Source organism: Genypterus blacodes, unplaced genomic scaffold (genome assembly GCF_046128005.1).
Source record: "Genypterus blacodes isolate CSIRO-AG114 ecotype Tasmania unplaced genomic scaffold, CSIRO-AGI_Gbla_v1 ptg000008l_1, whole genome shotgun sequence".
NCBI lineage: Eukaryota > Metazoa > Chordata > Actinopteri > Ophidiiformes > Ophidiidae > Genypterus > Genypterus blacodes.
This window is the reverse complement of record NW_027466822.1, coordinates 778671-799306: the sequence shown is the minus strand read 5'-3', so window position 1 is coordinate 799306 and position 20636 is coordinate 778671. Positions and strand designations below refer to the sequence as shown.

The 20636-nt window shown below is 43.6% G+C and overlaps 2 protein-coding genes across 2 annotated transcripts in view; one reads left to right on the top strand and one right to left on the bottom strand.

Annotated features, from left to right (window-relative positions):
* kcnh3 (potassium voltage-gated channel, subfamily H (eag-related), member 3) overlaps nucleotides 1-11960 on the bottom strand; it is a 95219-nt gene extending 83259 nt beyond the window's left edge. Inside the window, exon 1 of the mRNA XM_076156027.1 lies at nucleotides 11885-11960. Within this exon, the coding sequence (XP_076012142.1) occupies nucleotides 11885-11960 (76 nt within the window). The remainder of the gene's footprint in view (nucleotides 1-11884) is intronic.
* Nucleotides 11961-18445: 6485 nt separating this feature from the next.
* LOC143004018 (gap junction gamma-1 protein-like) lies at nucleotides 18446-19183 on the top strand. The gene has a single exon (XM_076154860.1). It carries the CDS (start codon nucleotides 18446-18448, stop codon nucleotides 19181-19183), a length of 738 nt encoding a protein of 245 aa, XP_076010975.1.
* The last annotated feature ends 1453 nt before the right edge of the window (nucleotides 19184-20636 follow it).

The window sequence follows — 20636 nt, the reverse complement described above, 5'->3', positions numbered from 1 at the left end:
ATCTTTATAAGCTCATGTGGAGCAAGACAAATTTACAGGACTTGCAAAATTTCCTTTCACTGAAATGTCAGACTGACATACTTTTTGACAATGTCACAACCACTATACAGTATGTGACTCTGTGTGGAACTGACCCGCTGGCTTTGCCTAACAGTTTCTTCCAAGTATGGGGCACTTTTGTGTCCTTAATGCTGGAGAAATATATTCTATATCCATCAGGGTGCATTCTGAGATGTCAGGCCATTACATAATATTCTTTCTCAGTTTTGCCCAAATGTGGGCTCCAGAAGCGGTACAGGCCCTCCTATTAGCATTTAACATGTTGAGTGTTGCAGGTGCTTAGCCTTGATTCTGGATGATTACTCCTACTATTGTGGAGTTACAGCACACACTTGTCGCTAATAAAACCTTTTTATTGAGAATATATTTTGGCTGAGGTCGTATTTGAGGTCGCTCTCAGGGGAAGCATTAAACCACGCTGGCAGATATCATGTACCTCTGTGTTACTAATGGCCTGACACGTGTCCTAGAAGTAATTAGAACCATCGATTACTGCTTATGGGCCATTTTACTGATGATGTGAGATCTAAACCCAGACAAAAGACATCTGCTTTCTCATTCCAATGATCTACAATGACCTGACATTCACATGCCTCGAAGCAGAATAATAAATACCCATAAATCATTTCTTTCTCCGTCTATAGGTCTCTCTCTGTCCCTTTACAACTTCAGAGAGTTCACCTCATGACTCTGTGCCCTCTTCTCCTCCTTCTGTATGGATATATTCAGACAGAACTTCGCCCTAAGGCTATAGGAGGACTGTGTATCCATATGTGATACGCATCCATATGCGTGAGTTTGTATCGAGAGACAGGATCACGTCCTTGGGGACATCAAGCTCCATCTGGTGACTTCAGGGCGCTGTACATCCCAACGCACTGCTGTGTGTGGCTCTTATAACTGTGGGCAGAAATTGAACTTTGGCATCTTGGAATGACGTGAACGAATAATGGCCAACAGCAAAAACCACCAGGGGGCGTCATCTGTGTGTTTAACATGTCAGAAAAAATATAATTGTAATGATAGAAATAATGGCCCACTTTAATAACGTAAATATGCTTTGTCTCCCACCTCATCAGCAGAACATGTACTCTAAAAACACAAGCTCTTTCTACACTGTAGTTCTATAGTTCAGTCACACACACACAGCCTTCAGCGTCTAGTACAGAACATCCTGCCGTATCCTCTCCTTCATCTCCACCGCTGCTGCTTTGCCGCAGGGGACAAACCCATATGTTTGTGTGTGTATAGCTGGAAAAGATGTAATTACAGTGTGGATGGAGCCGTGAGCTTCAGGCTACATGGTCACATGTGGGCGTGTTAAAATGACAAATTGTTATTAAAAGTTATTTGTCATAGCTGCCAAAATGTGCAGTATTTGGTGTATGGCACAGCTGGGGTTAAGAGTAGAACCTTAGCTGAGACTGTGTGCAAAGGTTTAGGCGCGTGATCGTGATTGGCAAAAATCAATGAATCATTTATTTGTAGCTATATCATTGAACACCAATGTATTCCATCCATTCACTCTCTTATACCCACTTATCCTGTGCAGGTTGAAGGAAGACTGGAGCCTCTCCAAGCAATGATTGGGTGAGAGGTAGGGTACATTCTGCACAGGTCACCAGTCTATCACAGGGTGAACGCGCACACACACCCACACACACACACACACACAGATCGAAAAACTCATTCCCACTCATATTCCCATACAGGTAATTTCAAGTATCCATTCCAGCCTGAATGCCTTGGTGATGTGGGAGGAATGCAGAATGCTCAGAGGAATCCCCCACTCGCATGTCAAGCACACACAAAGGCCGATTACACACCAAGGCCTTTCAGCTGTGAGGTATAAGGTGGATGAGTATGAGAGGGAAACCTTGAATTACTTCATAAAATGTGCACCAGTAATACAATACATAGATATATATACTGTATGTCATTTTATATTTCAGCTCACAGCCACTTTGAGCTTCACATTCTTAGTTAATGCACCGTATTCAAAGCCTGTAGTCTGTTATCATCTCAGAGAAATGAGTTTTGATGTTCACGTCATTGCAATTATAAAGGACCCAGTCCCTCTGTATCGCCCCCTATGGGCTGAACCTGTCAGGCACGTCACACTTGATCCAGAAGAGGAAACAACAAGCAGCAATTCTCTGCCTTGAGATTTACTTCGTAGTTGTACAGCAGCTTCAACATTTAAAAAAAAAATTAAATAAATAAAAAAAATAATGATGCAACATAGGTATTGGTACACATGAAGAGGAAAGAAAAAAAGTCTTCGACAGCAGAAACCCCCTAGACTTAATTCCTAAAGTTACTTAATAATGACATAGGGAAAGATTTCAAATACTTTAGCTAGCACATTTAAAAAACTGTGATGACATCAGTTTGTCTGGTTTTCATTGTTCTCTTTGCATTGAGGGACGTGAGTCACAGCTGCAAATGAGACGTATACGTCCACTTCCCTTCAGGCATCTGTTTAGGCCTTGTTGACATTGTGTATGTAGCTGTCCACTGAAGAGCCCCACACACATTACAGCTCAATCAGTGCTAACCTGAGCTGTTTCAATGGTATCCAGTGACTCAGGCTCCATCCACACTAACCCGGATAGGACTGAGCTTTTCACAGTGTGTTTTAGGTTAATTTTCCACAAAGCTGTAAGGTTTAAGCATCTGATAGCTCCTCTATTTGCCCTATTCCATGAGGCACTTATCGAATGTTAAGTCCTCTCTGATGTCCTGTAGGGCTCCATGGGTCTAATATAATGGAGGCGCAGATTCAGCTGCCTCTAATTTAAACGTATTGCTCCTGAGCTGCCTAATGCACCGCATGTCGCTTTGCCTCCATCCCCTTCATTTACTGCCATTACAGTCCCCGGCCTGTCGCCTGCACTCACAAGCTTTTTTGCTTCCTGTGTGTCTTGTGCTGGCGGTGACAGTCTCACTAACCAGCTGGTTTGATGTTTATGTCTCTGATGTTTTCTGCCTGTTCCTGCACCTGCTCTGTGTGTTGACCATTGCATCTCCTAAGAAAATAGAAAAAAACTCAACTAACTCTTGTTCACGTGAAACACCTGGAGGGTCTAAAATAAGTCAGAGCAAGCGCACATTAAATCCAAATGATTCCCTGTCGAGATAAGGTGACAAAATTCAACCTGACATTTTCACACCTGCGTCCTCGGGCTCAATTTAAGACTCCATGGATCCACAGGCAGCACAAATGCTATCCAATAACATAACCTCCCCTCTATATTGGTTATCACTGAATATAACCATTGCACAAAGGTGCTGTTAGACAACGATACCTGACCTGCTATGTAACCACACTGTTTAAAAATGTATGTTTATTTTATAACAGTTGTAAGGGCACAGTCTGCAGCGGTAAGTACTGAGAGGTCATCTGGAGCAGACACATTCTATTGAGACGACATGGGAGGAAAGAAATGATGAGATACACTCAACCTGTCCTCAAAAACAGATAACAATACAGTAATGACCATGCCAAAGAAAAGCAGAAAAACTGTGAGTCATCACAGAGTCACCTGCTTCTAGTCTCCCCCCCCTTTCTACTCATATTGCAAGGGAATTAGGGGCTTAAGTGTTCATTTATAGACAGTTTTGCACCTGTTTTCTGAAATTTGCAAGGTGAAAGCAGGCATGGATGATCTTAATGAATATGTAACACTTTGAGGTGTACCATTGTGACAGGCACTTGGACTGAAATGTTATTTTACTGAGCTCATTCTATGACTCAGCACCAAACACACCATTTCCATCCAGTCTAACAGCTGCATTTGGCACTTTGGGGAAGAACAATTTATGAAATTCTATGAAGATTTTTTAATCTTTCCGAAAAACAAAACATGTAATATATCATATCTCTGTATTCATCCATCCTGTTATTATGTTACATTCAGGAGAGCAATCTGTGACCCGTTCTGGAATAAATCCTGCTCTCTGTTTACTCTCAGTGTGCTTTGCTGCTGTTCTTAAAGATGGAGGATAAACATCCACCTAAAGAGAATCAATCAGAAGTGATAACGAGCCAATATTCAATAATCCTGTCTTTCCACTGACTGACTGACTGATTCTTTTTGGCACGTCACTCTATCACAGTCTGAGCTGCAGCAGAAGTGCACTGACTGTCACTAACAGGTGGCTGGTGAAAGTGTTCATATTGATTACTTCAAACAGACAGCCTTTGTAAATAATATATGACTGTGAGTTATTGCACGCACGCAACCTACTGCAGACAGAGGGGTGTGTGTGTGTGTGTGTGTGTGTGTCTGTGTGTGCGCATGTGTGTGTGTGTGTGTGTGTGCGTGTGTGTGCGTGTGTGTGTGTGTGCACGTGTGTCTGTGTGTGAGTGAGAGAAAGGAACGGTGATGCGTCCACCTCTTTAGGTATAAAGAAGCTGCTTTGTACCTGATTTCCATCCTGAGAGTTTTTGAGTTGTAAACATAAACTGTCTGCTACAGAAATTAAGTCATTGAGGGAGTTGAGTTCCTTCATCATTGATAATGAGCTTTACCATCTCACCCCGGGTGTTGCAGAAGTGTAAGAAAACACTTTTAAATTAAGAAATAATGAAGTGAGCTCTCAATAAAGCCTGCGATTATGAATGTGCCGGAGAGCTCCCCTAATTGATGGACTTATTAATTCCCCTCCCCAGTCACTCTCGTGAAAAATAAACCTGGCCGCATAGAACCTTATTAGATAAATGATACCGTCAGTGCAATGCAGCACTTTGGATTCATGTGGGTGTGAACGTGTGTGTAAATTACATATCTGTACTTCTTTCGCTCCATTGAACAAAAAAGTCCACCAAAACCACAACCCCGTCACGCCTCATCACATCCCACTGTGTCACTCTTCTTCTGTTGCCTCTTGGATGTTTTTGCTGTGCTGCAGCAGCCTTGATTCCAATCTAAGGTGAAATCTGTCAGCGCCGTGCTACGGTTTAAAAAGTAAAAAGATAGGCCGGATGCATCGTCAATTGTCGTTTTTGTGAGACGTTCGCGGTCCTTGGAGGATGGATCAAAACAGAACTGGCATTTGTTCCAGGTCGTAGTCATAATTTGGCTCGTGTACCAAGCGACAGAATGCTAAATTTGACATCAAAACAATATCTGGGAAAACCTCACATTGCTTCATGCGCTGCCTTCAGACGTCGCAGCACCACTGTTTGGGTCCACACCGGCGGCGATACCATCACTTAGGGTTTGACAAGAAGCGGTTGAATCGATACACATTTTTGTATTACAGACAGTCACATTGTTCAGCATTTACTCTTGTTTAATTGCTGCCGGTCCATATGTCTTTATCACTCTCTACGGTCTCCTCCAACCTCCCGCCTCCCATCTCTGTTCCCCCTCTCTCGCAATTGCAATCCCCCCTCTCAACTCTCTCTCTCTCTCTCTCTTCCCCCCCCCCCTCTCTTTTTCTATCTCCCTCTATCCGCCCGTGGTGATAATAAGAGGCAGATTGTCTATGACCTGCAGGCTGTTGTTGTGCCCTGGGCCGTAGTACAATCACAGTCACACACCATTAGGTAACCATATTAGTTTTTAGTAACACACCCTTTCACATGATGATGACATTTTATGAATGCTGACATTAAACTTATGTAAATGCAGCTTGATGTCTCCACAACAGAAAGAGAGTGTAGCTCTTTTATGTTCCTATAGCAGTGTGTGTCATAATGAGTCTACCCTACTTGTTGCCTTTTACGGCACAAAAAACAGTAACGCTATCAAAAGTATATCAACCAAAGCTAGGTGAGGTCATTTGCTCTGCTCACTGCTCAAATCACAACAGGAAGGTGGTTAGCAGTTAGCAGTGGAAGCTCCAAGCTGCAGTCTCCATTTGGGCCTAATACCAATACCGCTATGCCAGTGGAAAGCAGAATTTGAAAGAACTGCAAGACTCTAATCTAGAAAAGCACACACTGCTCCAGATGACATGATGTGGAAAAGAGGTGTTTGTCCCTGAGGTGGCTGAACAGGAGCATGGAGGACCAGAACTCTTCCTCAGGTTTAGTCTCACACCTGCAGCATTTACCTGAATGCCTTTCCCGCCTCGGTGCGTTTCATTTCAGGTGAGAAAGCGACATTCACACTCGGCTGCAGACCAAAACAGTCTGTCCTACACTCCATCACCCCCCTGTTCTTAAGCCTCGTGGCTGTTTCTTGCGATGTGAGCCTGACAGTGAGTTGTGCGCGACTGTAGCTATGGTAACGTGAATGCTTGATCTGATCTCATCTGAGCAGAGGATTTGACAGCCCTGCATTCTGTCGTTGTGTGTGACTTCATCTTTCTTCAAAAATCTGCTGACTCTGTCCCTGTGTAATATTGAACCTGCATCTGATTATCATCTGTTCATCGAGCTGCATAACAAATCACACGATGCTTAGCGGATTTGTGTGCAAGTACTATGGCAAGATGCTGGTGTCGTGTGGTTACAAGTGAGTTCGATTACAACACCGTCACAACACGTTGGTGCTGTATTACTCAGCATAAAACAGAGCAACTCAGTCATCTGTCCAGAGGTTCCTACAGTTGCAGCATCATGATTGCAAGAGAGTGAACTTGAAAAGTAACATTTTGGGGATGAATGGATGAAAACACTCCACAGGTTGCTTTGCTTCCTTTAATGCACTGTGTCCAACAGGACCAACTAAAAAAGATACAACATAACAAAATTCAACCTCTAGGGCTGAGTCTGAGCCTTGCTGCAGTTGTTTTGGTTCACACTATTCTCAGACCCGCCCCAATGAATTGAATTGTACTACTGGGAAAACAAACCAAAGTCCTATTCAACAGGACTAAAGCACTTAGGTGTGAAAACACCTCAAACCTAAATTATCATTAGCACGTGGTGATTGTTTAACAACCATGATTACACTGATTACACTCCGCAGAGAGGCTGAGCATTTGCACAATACCGCATTTTTATAGCACAAAACATTCAGAATCTATTTTCAGAGGCTACTGCATCTTTAATGTCAATATTTGTGAGAATGAAATGGCATCAAGCAACCACAAGGACTCCAAAGTACAAAGTCTATTACAGTGAGCCGAACCTCCTCAGGCTGCATCCATGATCGATGGGCTGAGGTTTAATGTCATAGTACTGATCACAGCTCTGCACTAAAATGAAATGTCTCTCTCTGAAGTGGTATTGAGGCCTTGGATGTAGTCGATGTACACCAGCGTTTCTTATGAACATCACAGGCTTGATTAGATTGTCGTTCTTCTGCTCAGATTAGAAGCAGGTTGCTAACACAATAGAGTAACTGGGTGACAGAGCAGAGCCTCAGCCATTATCAGGCCTATCATTACCATCTGTCCCTCCCTGAAGAGAAGCCATGCAGGGCATCCAAGAGAAAGTGCCATAGGGGAAACACACACCTGAGACAAGATAATGCTTCACCACTAATCTGTGCTGTCAAACATACACAGGTACACACAAACACAGACGCGGGGTAGAGCTGACAGCCTCTCTCCCAGCAGCCTGACGCCGATCTGCGCTTATTCTCCCACTTGCACACATGCACATGTATTATACGTCCCTTTCATGATAGTCAAGTGGGGAAGACAAAGTGTCAAAAGGTTAAGAAAGTGAGGGATGAGGAGAGGAGAAGGGAAGAAGTTATCGAAGACGCTGGAGACACACACAGAGCAATATACCTTAGAGAGGATCAACTGGGCTTTGTGGAGTGTGAATATTATGCATGATAAGACTCAGAAGGGGAAAGGAAAGCCTTCAAAGTCAGAAACTAACTCACTAAGCTGAGGAGCTTGTGTGCTTTCCATTTTGTTAACGTAATAAACCCTCAAAGAGCACTTGTGTCACTTTTAGTGGTCAGTTACTCTGTAGTAAGTTAGTTAGAAGTTGAATCTGGAGTGACTTAAAAATGGACTTTTTAACTAATGTATCTAAAGGGTTAAATAGCTGCGATTCATGATACGGCAATATGTATGTTCAAACTTTACAACCCAACTTATCCTTAGCATGACCTCTTTGTCAGCAAAGGTCCTAAGATGACTCAGGCTGACTCAGGCCCGGAGCGGTCAGCAGTAATGAGCTTTATGGTCACAGCAGGGATCCTTTGATGGCTCTTTTCCATACGGCCGCGTCTCCTTTTCAGAATGAAGCACAGAGGTTGCCAGCAGGTCGGTGCCATTTCCGCAGGCGTGCCGGACCACCAGAGGTCCACGTGACCAGCAAGGTTGGGCCCGTAACTTGATTAAGACCAAGCCAAGACCCACTCAATTAATAGGAGCGATTGACTCATGGAGAGCCACACAGCTGCTGCTGCTGCTGCTGCTGCTCTGGAGGGAACTCACCACCAAATGAACATGGACTGATCCACACATGAGGCTTATGGTGACCACAGGACCTGATAACTCTTATTTCCTCGTTTATACAGGGACTCTGCATGTACACACTGATTACATTATGGCGTTTGTGTGCATATGTGTGTGTCTCATACTGTTCCCAGCTATTCTAAGGGGTGTTGACTACATGAGGAGGGTCTATAAATAATAACGTTTCTCCAATGTATGATTCACGTGGCTGCGAATAATGCCAAACTACACAATGATGGGGTGTGTGTGCATGCGTGTGCGTGTGTGTGTGTGTCTGTCTTTCCTCATATTTCTCCAACAAGCTTGTAAGTCTCATATATGACCGATCTGCACTCAGATAGATATAATGTCAGGACGCTCTAACTCCAAAATTTCTATTACATCTATTATTGAAGCTCATTCTTCTTCTGCAGGAGAGTCACATATGCCCCGTGACAGCAGGAGCTCATTCTGAACATGGAAGGCTAGGGAACGAGTGGGGCTGTGACACAATAGACACTTAACAACAACATTTATATAACATTGTGATGTTTGACTGTATGCAGCATTTGCAAAATGTATGGCAATAATAATCTGTCAGGCGTGCATAACAGATACAAGAGGTCTCTGATATATAATTATGATTTTAAAGGTTTAACATAAACACCCAGAGCTCTGATCACAAATAAATATGTAGCCCCCATCCTCCAAATTCAAATGATGTCTTAAAACACCCGCGCAGAATATGTAATTCCTTCACCAAACAACTTCAAATGCGACCTTCTCTGTACAGGTTAGTGCTAATGAAGGTCCTCATTAGGGCATCAATGTCCAGACTGTCAGAAATACCCTGCTGAATATGCATGAGAGCAAAGTGTGTCCGCCTTTTTTTTTTAACTGCCATTGGTGTGTGTTACCACGTCTCCATGCGGCACTCGCGGAATGTTCTTACCTGGAGACGAGGAGTTATAGGGCTACTTGAAAGTTTGTGGATGAAGTTCAGACTATCTGTTCCAGGATTAGAAGGAGGGGGGGAATCTATGAGCGAGCACCTTCGGGCTGAGGCGCCGCCCCCAAGAGGAGGGGGAAGGATGAAAGCGTTCTATATTTACTGTTTGTACCTGGTTGGATGCTATAATAACCACCTCCTCTCTGGGAGATGCAGTTTTCATGCCATCTCTATCAACTTTCAAAGCACCGCTCACCCATAGCTACTTGACAGCCCCCCCCTCCCCCCCCCCCACTGTACGCAGCGAGTCACGACACACGCAGTGAGAGCAGCACATCTCATCGAGCTGTGGGATCCGATGAGAAGTGTAACTATAAAGTGGAGAGATTGGAGGTTTAACACAAGTGCCCGCGGAGCAAAAGTGCCATTCGAGGCCAATTGACATCAGCCACAGGTGTGCATGTGAGTTGAGTGGGTGGGTCTCGTCTGCTGGCGAAGGGTGCGTTGAGTTGAAATGGTACTTAAGGGCCTCAGACGTCAACATGACGCAGCCTGATCCCTGGAGCAGTCACCAGAGTCATAACAAGTTATATGTTAGACAGAGATGACTCTCTTTTCAAAGTAATAACTACTTTTAGTTCATATCTAAGGAAGATCCCTTAATTTGTATCAAAGCAAAACACACTCGCTCTCAGCTCGCATCACTTCCGCAGACGTGAGCATCGCCCGCCGACTCCCTCTCGCTTTAAGTGTCGGCTTCTGAGTGCCGGCGCATTCTGCCTGGAACAAATGTCAGGCACACGGCGGGGTTTACAGACGCTCTCCCGCCAACCTACACACACACGCTCACGCCTTCCCCCCTTGCCCACGTCCGCTTTTCTCTACCCTCCTCCTCGCCTGACAAGCTGTAAGGCCACGATGAATTCTTGACATCCGATGCGAGTTAATTACAATGCTGCTGCAGATGTGTAATTAGCAGCGGCTCAGCAAATGGAAGGCCTGTGTTTTTACCGCTCCGAGAGAAGTAAGCACAAATCAGAGCACTTCTTCTTTACGTGATGCGGGCTTAATCTACAGAACATGAAAGGAGCCGCGATCATTCTCATTCTGCTGTTTGATTTATGTCAGTGTGGTGTGTGGAAGCAGGGGGTGGGGGTGGGGGGGTGGATGAGGGTGCACGTGTGTGAATGTATGTGTGGCTTTAGGCTTTGGTGTGTGTGTACGTGCATAAGTGTTTCCTATGAATAATAGATGCTACATGATTGTAACGTTGGACCGGGAGCAAATGTGTCGTACTTCCATTGGCCTCGGTACAGTAACAGCAGACGGACGAGAGCAGAGATGAAGGAAAACTGGCCCTTAGATGTTTATCAGCTCCAAAGATATAAACTGTGGTTCCTCAAAAGCTCCAGGAAATACATTTACTGTGGCCTCGAGAAGAGATTGACTAAAGCTCACAAATCGATTTGACTTCCAAATTAAAAGGATTTGAATGTCCTGAGAAACAAATGCAGGTACACTTACTTACCAGGAGAGAGGAGAGGAGAGGGGAGAGGAGGGGGAGAGGAGAGGAGAGGAGAGGAGAGGAGAGGAGAGGAGAGGAGAGGAGAGGAGAGGATCTGCCTTTAAGCGACTTGCCGCATCTTATGATAATCGTATATCTCACGCTGTCATGCAATAACTGGTTTAGGGAGACACTCTCAGACTCAAAACCAACTCCCATTACACTGAATAATAAACACAGAAAGAGAAAGCGACGACCCAAACGTGTTATCAGCATCTCTCACCCACCCACGTGCCCAGCATGGGCCCTAACACACACATGGGCTGCTCGCTGCATCTGCTCACAAGACATTCATGCCAAAACAAATCTCGCTGCCACCCCCTCTGGAACATCATCGCAGCTATTATAGCTGAAGCATGATGATATTTTGATGAGATTGGGAATAGAATAGGATTGTTATGTGTGTGTGTAGAGTGAGTGAAGAGTGGAGCACCAAAGATGTGAGTCTTAAGCTTAAAACTTAAGAAGGGGGGGGGGGGACAGCTGAAAAAGGACATAACGGCCACAGCGAAGTGAGCATGGGAGACGCTTCAGTCGTAAAACTGCAGCAGATTATCTTGCAAACACAATAACACTTTTAACAATAGGGACCGCATTCCTGTAGCAACACAATGTAGTTAGGATATCAGACGATTGAACACTTGTGATGCTCATTTCCACACTTGTTTTCCTCACCATCAACACTGACCGCATGGCAACACAACACACAATCAAGACAGAGAAATGAAGGAGAGAACAACCATTTCTCTTATTTGTGTTCAGTCAAAGTTTTCAAGTTTTAAAAGGGATTTCCAGTAATATTCAAACAAACACTTGATGGGATTTGTGTGGATGTGCCTGTTTCTAAAACGTTTCTGGTGACCTTATTGTTCCTTTTCTGGATATAAATAGTCCATCACGATCTAAACTATCTTCTCTTATATGTAGTCAGAGATGTGGAGGGGGGAGTTTGTACTCACGGGTGCCATCGAAACGCGTGGCGATGGTGTCCAGGAAGGTGTTCTGCGGGGCCAGCAGCCCTCTCATCACCGGCATCCTGCTCCGGGTCGACTGGCTCCTCCTGGCTCTGCGCCCCGGAGCAGCGGCGCTCGAATCCGCGTCTGACCCGAAACTAGGCAGGAAGCGAGAGGTGCCCGGTGCGCATCCCAGCCCCTGGAGAAGCGCACCGATACGAGATACGCGCGGCGGCTCCACTTTGGCACCGCGGGGGTTGTGGGCATAGTCGACTCAGCACCGAGGGCGCATCAGGCGGGCATGCAAGGGCAGGGACGCGCCGGTGGCTCACCTGTGCACCTTCTCCACGGGGACAAACAAAGCAGGACTGTGGGGACTCTGGAACGATCTAGAGGGGAGTTTGTTTTTTGCGCGTAAGAGAGAGAGAGGGAGAGAGAGAGAGAGAGAGTGAGAGGAGAGAGTGAGAGCGAGAGAGAGGGAGGGAGGGAGGCGAGGATGGATGGATGGATGGATAGAGTGCTATAGAGTTGGTGCTGATGGTGCGGAGAGTGAAGACTACAGAAGCTGCAAGCTCCTCCTTCACGTTCTCATTCTCTCTCTCTCTCTCTCTCTCTCTCTCCGGTTGCGTGGTTATCTCGCTACAACCGGGAGCAGATGCCGAGTCACATGACGCCTTTGAGGGCTCTGGTCTGATTGCCAAGCTTTGTGCCTTCTTCTTCTTTGTTGAGGAGGTGGGGACACAATAAAGGGCTGCCTTTTTTTTAAAGACAGCGAAGACAGTCCGAGCGAGATTTCAAAACAACGTAAAAAAGAATAACGCTAACCTTATATAGGGTATTAAGTTCTGCTGGTTAACAATATGGAGTACTCGTTGAGTTTCTTTGAGATTTGAGACTGAGGCTTTGGTTTGTTAGGGTTCTGTAACATTTGAGAAACCATGGTTACCAGCCTTCCGTAAGGACCACGGCTCGAGCTACAGAAAGCTGCAGCGTTTTGTGACATATATGAAAGTGCTGCTACCCTGCGGTCACAAGTAGTACTACAGCTGTTACACGTCGAGCTCCTCGCAAATTAAAGAATTATCTGGGGGACTATACGAAAAATGTTACAGCTTATTAATATAGTTTTAGACAGCATTTTCATTCATCAGTCATTTTTGCTCTTGAACTTCATGTTGAAGTTTGCTTATATGTGCCACCTCCAAACTACCTTGGAAATTGTAAAACACATTTCTAGAATTATTGAATCTTTTCCCCAGTATTTATTTAGACTTTTTCAACCCAAGTTCAACATGAGTAGGTCCTACTTGTGTCCTAAGTTTAACTTCTCTGTCAAACTGACAGTAAATGACTCATATGTGCCATTTGTATGCATATTTTGGTCAGAGCAGCAGACTGAAGGGGCCTCAACCCTAACTGTAAGTTCCTACAAAGCCAATATGAGAGGAATGATACATTAAAGTGAAATCACATATATCTATATCTTTCAGTTGAGTTTAATGAATTTCCTCATATGTTTATCAAAAACAGAGGTAAAACCATTGTTATTTTCTCATGTTGTTAATTGTAAATCATTGTTTACATCTGCTTTTGAAAGAGGTAAGGCCCAAAAGGAAATAAGATTAAAAAACAACATTTGTTAATTAGTTTTGATATATTTCATTTTCACTGTTTTTACTGTTATATGACAGCTTAGCTTAGTTAATTGATATCAATTAATCACTGTGGCCAAACACTTTTATTGGCATATAAGCAACCTAGACGTTGGATCGGTTGCTGCTAGGCAAAGTGGCATCTGATTCTTACTTTTCATTGACTAATAAATCTGAAATGGTACGACAGGTGGTTAAGTATACAGTGAGAATGTATGTATTCCGTTCTGGACCTGGACGTCATACCGGGACGTATGTATCCGTCCAGGTCCCATCAGCGGTAACACTGATGGGCTCGGGATGAGAAACTCTCTTGCTTTGAAGCCTGTGGCTATCAGTGGATAATCTCAGTCCATTCTGTTGAAGTCATGATGAAGCACTCATTGTGGGTTCTTTCTTTGTGCAGTGTGTGTCTAATCGGCTGTTGGGGGATTGAAGTGAATGGCCGAGAAAATTTTGTGCTTCTTGCAGGCCCTTTGACAAAGCAGCTAACCAGGAACTCATCCCATATGAGCACTGTCATGTCAAATGTTTGCTTCAACAAAAACAATTGGAACAACAACAAATTGATAGAGTGTCTGAGCAATGATGACTGCATAATGCAAACCTTCCTCCCTGTTCTGCTGTGACTCAATAATGCTGCTGTTTGCACTGAGGAAACTGGATTATCAATCAAACTTATCTGTTCCAATCTGGACAAAAGTTGAATGTGGCATGAGTAAATGCATTCTGAGAAATCTGCACAGTGCTACAACTATTTGTCATTATTTGTCAGATTTCAGCTTACCTAGATTTTGGCAGACCAGCAGCTAAACTTCGCTCTTGAATTATTGTCTTCATCATGTCACTGCAGTCTCCATTAAATAGAGGATGAGCAAACCAACCAATGTAGAACTGCACAAAGAGAGACACAACTGTGAAATCATCCTGGTGTACGGAGCCTCCGTACCTTAATCTTAGAGCTTCTGGAACTGTGGATCCATGGAGGACAACCAGAGGCTGGAGGCCTGTATCCACTAGCTCCTTCAGCTCCTTCACAGGGTCTGGTAACAGGTAAGCACAGCCTGTTGTGACTGGCTGGGGAGGCCTGTAGGTAGGAGTTGAGCCCGTGACAGTGGCAAATTGAAGTGGGTTACCCCTCTGCTCTGGAGGTCCTCAAAGTAATATTTAGATCCTGTACACTGTAACAAATTGTCCTGTAAATTTACAGTAAAGAGCTGGCAGCTGTGTTGCCAGCTCTTTACTGTAAATTTACAGTTCTCATACTGTAATCAACATAACAGTATGTTACCGTAATACTGAAATCTACTGAATTACAGTACAGTGCTGTATTTTATTGAGTTAACGGTAGATTACTGTCAGTTACTGTAAACTAACAGTAAAGGGTTGTATATTATTACAATTAACAGTGCCTGCAGTACTCGCAAGTTCACTAAAATTCAGCAATAAATTATTCTATTGAAAATAAGAGACTTAGAAAATATACGATTAGTTAACATTTATTAGAAAAAAGGCAACACAAATATTTGTGGTTGAGGATATACATTTTAGAACACAGGTACACCAGACTCATCACAAAAACTTTTAAAAAGAGGTGTCACACAAAGGGAGCCCTACGATTTGATCGCATGGGGAAAAATGTACCTATTTGAAGTACACATGAACAATTACCAACAAAAAAGAGAATACCCTTTACAAAAAGTGACTCAAAAGTTTTAGTTTATCTCTCCATTTCAAAACAAGTTGTTTTAAATTAACTTAAACAGGTCTCTTACAACATCAAGAGTGGAGACATGGGGATTGATTGTGAGAGACTTCTTCTGGACGACTCAGTCTCAGTCTTCTTGGAGATGATCTTGCCTCGGCTGGACTTTGTCCCCCCTTATGGATTAATTACAATGAAGTGCCTGTAAAACTCAGTAGTCTGAAATTAGAAGTTGGATAGAAAAAATCTGCACATATATGAAATGGTCAGAGAGAGAGAGAGAGGACATCAACAACACTGGACGAGCCTCACCTTACAAGTGGCCCTTTCCTGGTACTGTAGGTTGAAGTATAGTACAGGGAAAACAGAGCAGCAAGCCCTGTCACAAAGGCTGGTTGGATTCCCTCACATATTACATGATCCTCAAGGCTGATCATCCGGCGTCCATTCATTCATGACTTTATTTCTGGAAACTAACTCTTCTTGAAAAGCTCATCTGATATGCAATATAGAGTATGTCAATCCACTGAATATATACCGAGCAGTATTAGACGAGGAGTCAGGGGTAGGGTGAGAGTCCTCTCAACACCAGCCACTGCGGCAGACAACTGTAGGGCACAGATAGTAAAACTGTAGTGAGAATACTAGTTTCATAGATGATTTTTAAGACAATTTATACAAACTTACGTCTGCCACAAGGATGAGCCCGTTTGGGGTCTCTTTGAAGTGGGCCTACAGTAGCTGGACAACATGGTGTGCTACTTCAGCACCCTCACCCTGGGAGAGGACACCCTGGACTTCTTTGTTGGTAGGTTTACCGGCAGTATTGTATGATCGCTGTCACACATTCTTCCACGGAATGCTCCAGGAGACGCAGCACATTAAGGTCTGTAAGAAGCTCAACATTAGCATAATTGAAGAGATAAGGCCATTTACTTCTGATATGCTCAATGTTTCTGGCCATCTGTTACTTGTGTTGCTGGAGTAGGATAGGTCTATGGATGTAGTGGCTGTTGAGGATGATGAGGTTGATAGTGGTGAGCTGCATTCCAGTGGAGTTGGGCTGGAGACTGGTGTGGGGCTTGGAAGAATCTGAAGATCTGGAGTGACCATCTCTGTCTCTAGAACAAAGAAAAAGAACACATTAGTAAGTCACTGTTAAGATGATGACGTGACAGAGTAGCTTGATTGAAAAAAACATTTGAACTTTGAACATTGTGAAAATTTACCTGTGTAAGCTGGCGGCTTGTGTTCATTTCCAGCTTTGAATATAACATTGAGTTACATTTGCAATACCTCCAGCTTCCGGAGGTGAATAACAGGTAGGAGGTCAGTCGCTTCTTCTTGCCATACATATTTCAGGTCTTCTATTGATTATAGGCCAGAGCTTTGAAGTCCAATGAGTTGCAACTGAGATTTGGCAATGCCTTGAGGATGATACCTCAGATTTCTTCAACCAACATAGACATTGACCTACAATAAGAGGAGAGAATGATGAAGAACTATTAATGCCACAGTGAATTCAGGCTAGTAATCAAGCAGATGTTCTTGGTTAACACAGCTGTAGCTTTCCTGACTTTGTATGTATGGGATTTGAAGGCTGCACATTTTTGGAATGTCCTTTTGCAGTCAGACAAGACACTTAAGACATTTAAAAGTTGAGTTTGGAACATTCCTATGAATTCTCATGTGCCTTACATATGCCAATACAGAGGTACATTCTGTACATGTTGTCCAACAACAATGACAGCTGCCAATACAAAACACAAATGTTGTAGCTCCGTCTATACCATGACAATTACACAATAGCATCAATACTGACAAAAAAACAACCATGAAATATCTCTATTAAAATTACTTTTCGAACGTTAGCTAAAACTAAGAATAGCCATCCAGGTAAACGTGCAAAAAAAGAGACCAAACGACCAAAACCCTAAGCACAATATGCTTTTAGCTGCTAGCCAGCTGAAAATAAAACCCCGAATATGACGAACTTTTTTTAACTATTCAAAAACCTTGACGATAAAGCAGCATTAGCGTGCTGCAAGCTAGCTTCGTAACGTAACTTCTACGTTTACTACTAAAGTTGAATTTTGTCGACGATAGTAAAAAAAAAAACAACGCCGAAATATTGAACTTACCTATCATCTTACCTCACCACTTGCTCATAAAGTGCAGAATTCAGGTGGATAATCGTTGAAAGTGAAGTTGGTTTAGCCGCTCCGTTCAACGACAACGTCTCCTCTGGAAATACTGTAGAAATCCGTAATTCCCGGGCCTTGATTCAAATTACAATGCAATGCGATTCACAGTATATTACTGTAATTTACGGAAAACGGTAAGTATTGCCCAGAATGCATTGTTTTCTACAATAAAGTACTGTATTAATGTTAAACAGTATTATACTGTCAGAATGTGGCTGCAAATTTGTTACAGTGTACAGTTATACGACATTTTGAAGATCGTTTTTTATACAGAAAGCGGGGAAAGGAGCGAGAAATAGAGAAAAGGGCAAGGAGGTTGTATTATTGTTATTATTGTTGTTGTTTAACTTTTTTGTAGACCCTGAGGTGAAATAGGCAAAAATAGGCTTGAAACAAACTTGAAACAGCAGGGAGCCACGGCCGCTGGAGGTTGTGAGAACATGACGCAATAGTGTGGGCGCACAGTCTAGGATGGCGCCATTTAGGACGCCATTTATATGTACATATACATATATATATATATATGATGAGCTCTAACCCTGATCCAGAGGAGAACACACGCTGCAGCAGGAACACGGACCTGGATTGATACATACTAAAGCCGGACTTTGGTTCTTTGCTGGGGGACAATACAAAAAAAGAGAAGAAGTTTTTCGGCGGAAACGGGGATTCCAAACAAAGGTGAGACCCGCACAACTAACGCCACTTCCAGCATCACCGCGTAGCCTTTGGCTAACAACTCAACGTTTACACACGTTTAAGCTTCTCCAACTTCTTCTCCAACCTTCGTTTGGAAACATTTCTGTGAACTTCAGCCTCATCATTGTCCGCTCACGGAGTCAGACTCGGAACATTGAGCTCCAGTGCAGTCCCGGGTTTGCGCGCACTAGTTTGCAGGAGTCGAGGTCAATGTAATGCACATTTGCACACTGACTTATGTACTAAACTAAATGTGTTTGTCTTCTCTGTGCAGATTTGAGAGGTCTGTCCCGACTCCAGAGGCAAAATGAGGCGGAGTTTCCTCATACGTCTGTTGGATGAGCTCTCCAACCACACGTTTGTGGAAAAGGTCTGGCTCACGCTCCTCATCGTGTACCGCATCGCGCTGCTGGCCGTAGGCGGCGAGGTGCACTCCGATGAACAGAGTGAATTTGTGTGTGTCACGCATCGGCAGGGTTGTGAGAAAAGTTGCTACGACGCCTCTTCGCCGCTCTCGCTCAGTCGCTTCTGGGTCTTCCAGGTGCTGGTGATCGCAACCCCGACCATCATGTACCTGGTCTATGCTGTGCATAAGATCTGTGGTGACTATGAGGAAGCGGGAGATAACTTAGAGAACCCCAGGATCCTAGAGGAGACAAGCAGCAAGAAGCACTATGGCCTCATGAAGGTCTACGTGTTTCAGCTGTTGATGCGTGCCATCTTTGAGTGTTCCTTCCTCATTGGACAGTACTTCATGTATGGGCTGGAAGTGGCACCCTCCTACATATGCACAGGCGTTGAAACTTGCCAGCAGACGGTGGAATGTTTCGTGTCCCGTCCCACAGAGAAGACAATCTGCCTCCGCATCATGTATGCTGCCAGCGCTCTGTGTCTGCTGTTCACGCTGTTGGAGATCCTCCACCTCAGCATCAGCGCCATCCGCGACTGCTGCTGCACACCGCGGTCCCACCCCACAACCGTGGCCGAGCTGAAGTCCATTGTGTTTGAGCAGAAGAGACCCGGAGCAGTAGTGGAGTATGTGTGAGAAAGGTGAGCTTTGCATCTTCACACCATAACAAGTTCAGGTTGAAGAGTTTATTGTCATTTGCACAGAAAAACAGGTTGATACTGTACATTGAAATTCTTTGTGACGAGACGTCAGCAGCAGCATATGGAGAATGAAATTGACTGTGCAAAAATTTAAATTTAGTGCAAAATTGAATTTAGTGCAAAAGGTTTTAAAGTCAAATAGAACTGCAGAAAGCAGACCAGACTGAATAGCAGCAGAATAAAATATATATATACAGACTAAAAATATATGTTAAACAAGACAAAAATATACAATGTACAGACTATTACCTATAAATAAATCTAAGGTGGCATGAGTGCCAATGATAGTGGCACTTATCAACCAAAGTCACTGGTTGAGAAGCCTGATGGCCTGGGGGAAGAAACTGTTTTTGAGTCTTGATTTGTACAAACAAATCTGTACAAAACCAGTTCCTCTGCAAAAATTAAAAAGGAGTGATCTGAAATTACTGAATGAAAAGGGAAAAACTGCACAATATGCAATTAATCACCGCTTTGTTGTGCATATTGTTCATTAACTATTGATAAATCAATCATTTGATTTAAGCCTTTAAAAACATCTCATGAAACAATCTTCCTTCTTTAATAATAAAGCTATCAGACTTCCATGTCCTGTAGTGTGTTCTCTTATCCTGTACTGGTTTCTATTTTGCCGATGCAATGTTAAATATGTCCACTAGATGTCAGGCTGAACGTGAGGTGGGGCAGTGTGGCCTGCAGGCTTGGTGAGCACATGGGATGGCACCCAGCCCCACACCCTTCCTCCTCAACATTACCCATGAGGCCTCTCGTACCATTTCAGATTTATTAGTCAATGAAAAGTAAGAATCAGATGCCACTTTGCCTGGCAACAACCGACCCACTGTCTAGGTTGCTTATATGCCCACATTGATGTAGACTGTGGTCAATCACCTTAGCTGTCTCACATTTTCACTGTGAAAACAGTGAAAATGGAATATATCCAAACACATTTTTTACCTCTGTCTTTAATAAACTTTTGAGGAAATTCATTAAACCCAACTGAAAGTTGCAAAACATCTCTGGAGCCAAAAAACAACAATATTCTTTCATTGTAATGATGAGATACTGTATTGTAGAAAGGTGAACTCTGACCTGAATGTACCCTCAGCAGAACAGCTCAAGAAAAACACTTTCTCCTACCCGTGGTTTGAGGAAGTACCACAAACCAAACTGAGGTCGTTTCACTACGTTGACGACGAAAATATACCACTGCAATTTTCGCGAGGAAATAGTTCATGTACATCTGCTGTGATTGATGCGGTGTAGGAAAAGAGAGTGAGTGATGCAATTGATACCACAGAATCAAGTCATTCTACCTAAAAACAAACTGGATCACATCAAATGACGTCAACATGTTGAGACACAAAGCATAAGAAAGAAGGAAAGAC